The sequence below is a fragment of the Chlamydomonas reinhardtii genome, chromosome 10 (genome assembly GCF_000002595.2).
Source record: "Chlamydomonas reinhardtii strain CC-503 cw92 mt+ chromosome 10, whole genome shotgun sequence".
NCBI lineage: Eukaryota > Viridiplantae > Chlorophyta > Chlorophyceae > Chlamydomonadales > Chlamydomonadaceae > Chlamydomonas > Chlamydomonas reinhardtii.
In genome coordinates, this window is record NC_057013.1 from 697,079 (window position 1) to 706,643 (window position 9,565).

The following is a 9,565-nucleotide window of genomic DNA, read 5'->3' on the forward strand; positions in this document are numbered from 1 at the left end:
CGTCAAGTAATAATGTGCGGCGCTCTCGAGGTCACTATGCAATCCAACCACAAGCGAGACATACTTTGCACGGGTCGGAGCACATGCTTTGTCACCAGATGTGAGATGTTTCAGATATCCTAACACATAGTCCTGTCACCATATGTCCTACCGCAGAGTCTGCTTATGGAGCTGCCGCCCCGTACTCCACCGAGACCCCACCTCGTCTGGGTACACCGTGGAACCCATCTTGCATAACTTGTGGGCCGCCATCAGATCCCCCTGGTTGGATGTAGTACGGTAGGTGTTAGCAAGCCGCCCAAAGGAATCATGCAGAATGCGACAATGACTCTGGTACCCTTTCGCTCTGTTGGGTCCACCCTCAGCACCCGTCGCGCAGAAAGTGGGATGCACAAGCGGCCTGCTCACCTGCGTGGGCGGCTCGGAAAGCGCGTCCAGGAAAGTGCCGAAGGCCGGGAATGCCAGACCATGGGGTGCGGCCCCTCCTGCATCGCTGCATGGTCGGCGCTGGAAGGTGACATCACTTCCTGCCACCGCCTGTCATACTGGTCACCTGCGGTGTGACCTCGGGCACGAAACGGGCGGGATCAGGTCCTGACACACGCTGCCATTCCAGGGCGCCTAAAACCACGCAGTAGGCACGCACGTTTGTCATAATTGGTCAACACGGGTTAGCCGTGGCTAGGTCTGGCGACTCCGAGGCGACAGCGCGGTGACTGCACGGTGACGTGGTCGCGTGGTCGCCAGCGCCATGTCGTGCCAAGCCGCTGTTCCCATAACAATAGCTCCCCAGCATAGCTCACCAGCGCCTGACGCGCTCCCCACGCCCAGGCCAGCCGCCGAGGCTGCACGATATGGTAGCGGTCGGGGGGCACATAATGAATCAGAGTTGCATGCCTAGCTTGTACGCGGTGGGGGAGTGCCTTGCTGTTACCATGCCTTGCCGCACCCCAGCCCCTGCTCCAGTCCCGGATCCATCTCCGTATCCCACCTTGCGCTCTGATGATGAGATCCGCGCGCGCAGGCCTTAGCTTAGCGCGTGCGAGACCGTCGGGGGTCGCCATTTTCAGGTCCTCCAGCGATTCATAACCAGCCTTCTTTAAAAGCAGCAGGTCGTTATTATCAAATCTGCGAGCTGCGGGCCCGAGCAGGCTCTCTACAGCACCCCGAGCACGGGCTAGTGGGTCGGCTCATGCTTCACCAAAAAGTAAGGATGTGTTACAGAGACAGAGGGGTTACTGAGGCAGAGGGCTCCAGAGGCGTCCAGAGTCGTAAACTATCTCAGCTACCATACTAGTGATGTGGCACAACAAGGTCTGAAGCCGAACGGAGTCCCCAAGGCGAGCACATTTTCCTGGCACAAGGCATTTTGGGTATTATTTTGACATGTGCTCCCCCTTCTATCTGAGTTCTCTCCTGCACGCCTTGGGCAAGTGTCAGGGTTGGCCGTCGGCCCCCGCCCATCGGCCTTGTGGGATACCGTCGGATTCCCCGGTCACGTCCGTCAAAGTTCCACAGTTGAACCCTGCCGCTGCCGCTGCCGCTGCCGCTGCCACTGCCGCTGCCGCTGCCGCTGCCGCTGCCGCTGCCGCTGCCGCTGCCGCTGCCGCTGCCGCTGCCGCTGCCGCTGCCGCTGCCGCTGCCGCTGCCGCTGCCGCTGCCGCTGCCGCTGCCGCTGCCGCTGCCGCCGCCGCCGCCGCCGCTGCCGCCGCCGCCGCTGCCGCTGCCGCCGCCACCGCTGCCGCCGCCGCCGCCGCCAGTCTGCAGCGATGCAGGTCGCTTGTGCCCCAGCAGCATCTCCACCAGCGCGTGCCGGATGTTGGTTGCGGAGTTGACGTCACGTCCCTGCCCCGTCAGAAGGGTAGGGTGAGTGAGTGAGTCCCACTGAGCCCATGACTGAGCCGTCATCCAGCCATCACCCACTGAGCCCCACTGAGCCCACCACTGAGCCCCACTGAGCCCCACTGAGCCCTCACCCACTGAGCCATGTCATCCACATGTCATCCCCACTGCACCCCACTGAGCCCACGACTGAGCCCCACTGAGCCCCACTGAGCCGTCACCCAGCCAGTCGTCACCCACTGAGCCCCACTGGGCCAGCAACTCGTCGGTACAGTGGCTCAAGCGTTCGACCGGCCGCGTACTCCTGCCCTGCTGTTGCAAATTGTTTGCCATTTGCTGGGTTCTGGGAATCAGCTGCACCCTACGGAACTTTACCAACCTGCCTTACCACTGTCCCATCGCACACCCACTGAGCCCCACTGGGCCGTCACCCAGCCACCCAGCCATCACCCAGCCAGCCGCCCACCCGCAAAGTGTACTCACCCACACCGTCCCCCAGTGGTTGCACACTTGGACTTGGTGAGCACGTCAGCCCCCCCCCGTGGTACGACTGCCTGCAGGCAGCACTGCCTGTTGCCGAGCAAGCAACGCCCACACTTCGCACACACCTGGGGAGCGAGGGAGGGGGCAGCGACACCTTACCTTGACGGCCTGGTCAACGATGGGGTTGGTGCCGCCTGTTGGATAGGAACCGCCCACCACGGCAAATGGCGTTTTTTCATCGTGACAATTGACTGGCGACTCGTTGCTCAGTGGGGCTCAGTGGGGCTCAGTGGGGCTCAGTGGGGCTCAGTGGGGATGACACGTGGATGACACGGCTCAGTGGGTGACGGCTCAGGGGGGCTCAGTGGGGTTCAGTCGTGGGCTCAGGGGGGCTCAGTGGGTGACGGCTGGGTGACGACCCTCCCGACGGTGCAGGGACGTGACGTCAACTCTGCAACCAACATCCGGCACGCGCTGGTGGAGATGCTGCTGGGGCACAAGCGACCTGCATCGCTGCAGACTGGCGGCGGCAGCGGCGGCGGCGGCGGGGGCAGTGGCGGCGGCGGCAGCGGCAGCAGCGGCGGCGCGTGCGCGCATCTTGTTAGCGGAGGGGGGGTAGAGGCCACGTGGAGGAGGAGAGCGCAGCGCCGCCCAAGAAGCGGCGCAAGCGCGCAGGCTGAGGAGCCGGCTGGCGGTGTCTAGGTAGCGGTCCGCGGTGGCTATGGTTGCCTCTGCTGTGGCATCGCGATTGCTAGGCCCATATGGCACCTGGTTTGGCTATGTGCCTGTGGAAACCGACCCCGGCTATGTCCGGGCGATGAGATTGTTCGGCCTCAGACTGTGGAGGGGCTCAGCCCCTTTTCCCGTGACCGGGGAACACTTGTCTCATCGTGCTGTTCAGGGAGGGCGGCGGCACCTGCGCCCACAATGCATAAATACCATATATATACCGGGACATGCGCATGCGCATGGACATGTCTGAGCTGAGGGAGGGCGCCTCAGGCATGGGCCGCGGTTCGTGCTCCCTGAGCGCTCTTAGGTGCACGTGCTGCTATTTGCAGCCCCCCTGGTCGGCCGGCCATGCCGCGCCGGTGCCATAATTGACTTCCTGATCCGTCCAATGCTGCGCAGAGTCCATGTAGAGGTGCAGGGGCTTGTAGTTAAGATGAGATGCATGCGTTGTCGTAACGTTGCCGGCAGAATGATTGTTGGGTGACCTACCGACACGTTGTCAAGATGCTGCCGTGCGCGCGTGCGTTGCTGTACAGTGCCTTACTTTTGACGGGACTCGGGTGATTCTGGATTGGGTACCGGAGAGAGCCTGAGATTGCCAGGATGGGTTGGCAGTAAGACGGCATGGAGCGCGGCTTTGAGACGACGTCAGCGCCACGGCGGTGCTGTAGCGACCAAGGGCCTCCGCTAATGCCCCCTGTGGGCATCCCGGGTAGGCCGAGGTTAGTCAGGGTTAGTGTCCGCCAAGATGAGCCGGCGCACTTGGTATGTAAATACATCACATCATACGTGCAATTCAATGCTGGACTGCACAGAAATGCTTCAGCATTTTTGCAGCTCATGATTTAGGTGAGACAACATAGCTGACCGGAGCAAACTAAATCCGTGCCTGTTCAAGTTGAACACCAGCACAATGAAGCTTCTTCAATCTTTACTAGCAGTGCTTTTGATATCATTTGGATTTGCGACTGCGACTCCCACGGTCAAATCGGCGCCGGCACGAGCGCCTGAGGCCTATGCGACGCTGGTTTATGGAGAGGACTTTGTGCTTGGAGCTCGGGTGCTGGGGCAGTCGCTGCGTGAAGCGGGGACGACGAGGTGCGGTGGCAATTCCGTTTTGGCGGGGGGTGGAACGCGCTCGCCAGGGGCCGTCTGCGCCCGCTCGCAGCTGTCGTGTCTTGAGGCTCTTTGTGGGGCCATAGTGAACTGATCACACATGCACCTCGGCTGGCTGCTTGGCGCGCCCCGGTCCTTGCCGGTATCTGTCGGCACCTGCGCACGTCCCAGCACGTCCCCCGCGCTCCGCCTAGCTCCGTCCCGCAGCCTAACGTGCACTTCGCGTATAAGCGCTGCAGATATAGGCGTCATATGGTTATGGGAGTTCAGGGGCCAGGGCGTAAGGGGCTTGCTTCCCCGCGCCGCATCACACTTCGCGCGCAGGCGTGAAGCGGCGTTGTGCCGCTTGTGTGAGGCGGGGTTCACCTCGCTCCCGAGCCCTAGCTCGGCTTCCGTCCAAACCCGTCAGGCACCAGCTCTCCTCCCGCCCCATTCATCCCGACTCCTTCTCTCCTATCCTTTCTTGAAATCTCTGCCAGCCTCCTCCTACCTCCCTTTCCGCACCTCCATTCCCGCTGCTCCCCACCTACCGCACCTCCCAACAGCGCCCCTCACCTGCAACGTCACACGCACCACAGGGACATGGTGGCCCTGACCACGGGCTCCCTCTCCGCCGCCTCCGAGCTGACGCTGGCCAGCGACGGCTGGCGGGTCATCCACGTGGCGCCGGTGGCCAACCCCGGCAAGGGGCCGCAGCCGGGCCTTGGCTACCCGGCCCGCTTCGCCTACGTGTACACCAAGCTGTACATCTTCAAAATGACTGAGTACAAGAAGAGTGAGCCGGCGGTTGGTGGGGAATGGGCTGAGATGATGGGGATGGGGGGGGACTTGGTTATTGCGGGGTAGGGAAGTAGGGGATAGTGGGAATGGGTGGTGCTGGCGCTGGGGCTGGGGCCAGGCAGGGCGTAGTGGGGCTGGGCGGGGCGCAGGGGAGCTGGGATGTGCGTGGGTGGAGCGGCAGGGGCAGTAGTGTGGGTGGGGTTGGATGCAGGCACAGGTTCGCGGGTCACAGGGGGCGGTGCAGCGGGGCGTACGGCAACCTACGGCAACCTCGGCATCCGGGGGGTTGGCGCGAGCGAAGCCACGCTACGCCCAGCCGCACAGTCCTGACAACTGCGCATCCTTGCATTCACCAAACCTCCCTGCCCTAACCCCGCAACCCCCCCGTCGGTAACGCTTCATGTTCCGCAAGATGGTCTACCGTCTAACACTTCCTTAACTAATCATGAGTGTAACCCCCCTTTACCCCCGCCCGTTGCCCTCCTCTCCCCCCAGTCGTGTTCATCGACGCGGACGTGCTGGTGCTCCGCAACATGGACTCCATCTTCAAGTGCCCGGGCTTCTGTGCGGCGCTGCGGCACAGCGAGCGCTTCAACACGGGCGTGATGAGCCTGGTGCCCAGCCAGGAGCTGTACGACGACATGATGGCCAAGGTGGCGTCCATGCCCAGCTACACGGGGTGAGGCGGGGGGGGGGAGGGGGCGAGGCCGTGGGGGGCGGCAGGGGGGGCGGGGGGGGGGGGTTGTAAATACCAGCCCAAACTAAACCAAAGCCAAGGGGGAGGGGGTAGCCGTTCATGCGAACGGTTTTGGGAGGGGGCGAGGCCGTGGGTCGCGGGATGGGGGTTGGGGGCCGTGGGGCGCGGGGGTGGGATGGGAGGCTGCTGGGTGCGGGGGTATATGCCCGGGCCGAAACGAGCAGTTTTGGGGGGGGTATTGTGTTTCCCTCGGGATGAGTGGGTAGCCATCAATGGGTCAACGGAGTGCTGGTGTGCAGTGAAGGCGCGCGGGTATTTCCTGGCAAACGCGGGACGCCAAGACGCCTGGCTGCCTGCACCTAACGACCGACTGACGCCACTGACGCCACAGGGGGGACCAGGGTTTCCTAAACTCCTACTTCTCGGGGTTTGCGCACGCGCCCCTGTTCGACCCCGACACGCCTTACACCTCCGACCAGTACAAGGTGAGAGGCCTGAGCGGGTTGGGCGGGCGCGCTAGTCCGCAGGCGCGTGGGTGGAGGGCGCCCATGCTTCTGATGGACGTGCCAGTGGCTTCCTGGTACGCATTGCTTTGGAGCGGCTCGGTTCAGTGTGGCCAGTGGACGGGCTCACGACAACGGCATCCAGCCATGCCACGGCACGTCCGCACACACACACACACACACACACACACACACACACACACACACACACACACACACACACACACACACACACACACACACATACATACATACACACACGCACACACACACACGCACACACGCACACACACACACACACACACACACACACACACACACACACACACACACGGGGTGTCCATCCCTTCTCCTTCGGTTTTCTTACCCACACCCGCCGCAAACGCCGCAGTACATGCGGCTCCCCACCACCTACAACGCGGACGTGGGGCTGTTCGTGGTGGGCAGCAACCGCTGGATGCTGCCGCGCGACACCCTGTACGTCATCCACTTCACGCTGGGGCCCTTCAAGCCCTGGGTCTGGTGGTCGGGCTGGCTGGTGCGCGAGAACCCCGCCTGGGAGGTGAGCGGGGGGGGGAGCGTTTAAAATAATGTCGAGGTAAGGTAGTGGAGCGTGGGGCGAGCGGCGTTGGCTGCGCGGTGCACATGCAGATGTGCAGATGGGTGCCGTTGTGGGGAGGGCGAGTGCAGGCGGTGGGCACAACACAGTGGGTAGTGGAAGGATGGAGGGGCGAGGGCGAGGGGCTGGGATGGCTCACGCTAGGCTCTCGTGCCCGCGCCTCACCCCGTACGGTATCCCTTGTCCGCCTCAGGCCGTGCGCGGCCGCCTGCCGCCCGACTCGCGCGGCCTCAAGGCCGGCACCACCCCCCGCCAGGTGAGGCGGGCGACCGCGTCTCCGTACCCATGTGCTTCCCACCAGTAGCCCACCCACTGCTTCCCTGACTACGCACGTCCCTGCAACTCCCGTGTCCCCGTCATTGTAATTTGTGACCACATCACCGACTCGCTTGCTTTCCCATACTCCTCCACAGCTGTTCTACGAGCGCTGGATGATTGCGCTGCCGGTCGCCGCCTTCGCAGCCATCGCCTACTTGGCCTGGGCCTCGCTGGCGCCAGCAGTCAAGGAGGGGCTCAGCGGACTTACAAACATCCTGCGCCGCCGCGGTGGGGCTGGCGGCGGCTACGGCCTACTGGGAGGCAGCGGCGGCGCGGGTGGGGCGGGTGCGGGCGGCGCGGGCAGCCACGGCGTCAGCGGCGCGGACGTGGTGCTCAAGATGTCGCCGGCGGGCAACGCGAGCGCCGGGGACGTGTTCCCCAGGTGCGTTGGGAGCGTCGGCAGGGATTGCTGGGCGGTGAGGGGGCGGGTTCAATACGTGTGTGCGTGTGTGTGTGCGTGTGCGTGTGCGTGTGCTGTGTGCATGTGTGTGTGTGCGTGTGTCTGGAGAGTCCAGCATGACGCGTTCAATCGTGGGAGCTGTTGGGAGGTCATGCCGTGGGTGGCTGCCGCACTCGTTGCGGCCGTACGGCTCCAACCTGCCGCCCCTCCTCCCCCGCCTCCTCGCGCCACTCCCCCTTCCCCCCAGATTCTTCATGGCCGGCGCGCTGGCCGCCGGCTACGGCTGTGTGGTGCTGGCCACAATCATCACCATCCTCATGGTGCCCTACGAGGTGGGCGGAAGGGGGTGCGAGGTTGTGCAGCTCGCCCTGTGCAGGCTCCAGCTTTATCCCGCACAATCCCGCATCGGATCACGCGGTGCCTGGGGCCCCGGCCCACTCTGCCCCACGCACACCAAAACACACACGCTGCCGCCCCCTCCTAACCCATCCTCCCGCTCCCTCCCCAGGTTGAGCCGCTGTACGGCTGGACGCTGAGCTACCTGTGGGGCTTCCTGCTGCTGGGCACCTGCTACGGCCTGTTCCTCAGGGCCTGCTTCGCAGCCGGCCGCCGCGCCGGGCTGCACCCCGCGGTCACGCCGCCCAAGGTACCGTGCGTGTGCGTGCGTTTGAGGATGTGCATGGGTGGTGTCAGACGCAGGAATCTGGGAGGAGGCGAGGGGAAGACGCGGCCGGGTGCATGGGTGGCATGTCAAGCGCACGCAACTACGGTAATTTCCCTTGTGCTTTCTCCTCCCAAACAAACACTGACAGACAAACACACACATACACACACACGTGCGCACACACACACACACACACACACTCTCACTGCGCACAGGGCTGGGTGGGCGCCCCTCCCGTGCCGCGCTCCGAGACGGCCGCCAGCGCGGCCTTCCTGGTGGCCTCGCTGCTGCTGGCGCCCTGGCTGGGTCGCCTGCTGCACATCAACTCCTTCGTGGGTGGGTGTGGAGAAAGGGAGGGGCTGGAGAGGGAGGAACTGGGGAGAGGCGAGGCGAAGCGGGTTAGCGGGCGAGTGTGAAAGGCAACGCCCGAGCCCCCGGACCCTTGCCTGAGGACACGTCACGCTTGGGGCCCAATGCTTTGCACCGGCACGGTCGCGTTCGACACACGCTTCCCCTGCCTCCTCGCTTCCCTGTTCCAAACATCAACCACCCGCACCTCCTCCTCGCCGCCCCCCCCCCCCCCTGCAGGCACCATCGTGGCCACGGTGTTCATCGGGCTGGGCGTCATTGTGGTGGCGACCGTGCAGTTCGCCTTCCTGCCCGCGCAGTGGTACATCGCCGGCCGCATGGCGGCGGCGGCGGGCGCCGGCGCGCGCGCATCCTAGGCGCCCGCCGTTGCGGCCCGTGGCGGCCGGTTCTATTCCGGGCGCTGATCCTGCGCGGGTTAAGTGGGTGCATGTTTGCAGCGCGGGCGGCTTTGCAAGAATGAGAGGTGGGGGCGTGTGTTGGTGCGGGCATGAGTGGTGCGGGCATGTTGGCGGGAGATACGGTACATGAGCCATTCACTGCTATTTTGCGGATGAAACGGAATTGGCGGAGAGCACGGGTTTTTATATGTTTGCGGAATGAACTAATGAGCATATGTCAGAACTGCTGCGCACCTGCCATTGCCAGGTGGCGTTGTGTGCGTTTGTGGGTTCGGGAGGTCTCGGCCGAGTGCGGTTAGTGGCACGGGTACTTGTCAGGCAGGTGCGCACACGCCCACTGTTCAGAGAGGGTGAGATGAGCGGTCCGCTTGGGCGTTTGAGGTCCTGGCTATTGCGGCAATCGTCATTGCCGGTTAGGTTAGCCTAGGGGGGAACCGGAGGGGTTGGCACGCGTGATGCCTTCAAGCAATTTGTGGGCGCCTTCATACACAATTCCTGTGCCTCTGTTACTACGAATTGCTCGTGATATTTGTTAGCAATGTTAACACCCTGCAATTTGTTTGAAACCTTTCTCGCCTTCTCGAATCACTGTCTTTAAACCGCGTGCACGCTGATAGCACTATAATGTCCATTCCATCACACAA

General features: G+C 63.5%; 2 protein-coding genes across 2 annotated transcripts; one reads left to right on the top strand and one right to left on the bottom strand.

Moving 5' to 3' along the window:
* Nucleotides 1-27: 27 nt before the first annotated feature.
* Nucleotides 28-1,343, bottom strand: CHLRE_10g422419v5 (uncharacterized protein). Its single transcript, XM_043066499.1, has 4 exons — nt 992-1,343; nt 804-845; nt 409-553; nt 28-261 (listed from the first exon to the last, which is right to left on the bottom strand). Exons 1-4 carry the CDS (start codon nt 1,062-1,064, stop codon nt 252-254), a joined length of 270 nt encoding a protein of 89 aa, XP_042919896.1. The 5' UTR covers nt 1,065-1,343; the 3' UTR covers nt 28-251.
* A 2,530-nt stretch (nt 1,344-3,873) lies between these two features.
* Nucleotides 3,874-9,525, top strand: CHLRE_10g422450v5 (uncharacterized protein). The gene is made up of 11 exons (XM_043066500.1): nt 3,874-4,155; nt 4,752-4,948; nt 5,449-5,632; nt 6,042-6,135; nt 6,545-6,715; nt 6,966-7,028; nt 7,186-7,472; nt 7,738-7,822; nt 7,999-8,136; nt 8,370-8,490; nt 8,743-9,525. Exons 1-11 carry the CDS (start codon nt 3,971-3,973, stop codon nt 8,877-8,879), a joined length of 1,662 nt encoding a protein of 553 aa, XP_042919897.1. The 5' UTR covers nt 3,874-3,970; the 3' UTR covers nt 8,880-9,525.
* Nucleotides 9,526-9,565: the final 40 nt, after the last annotated feature.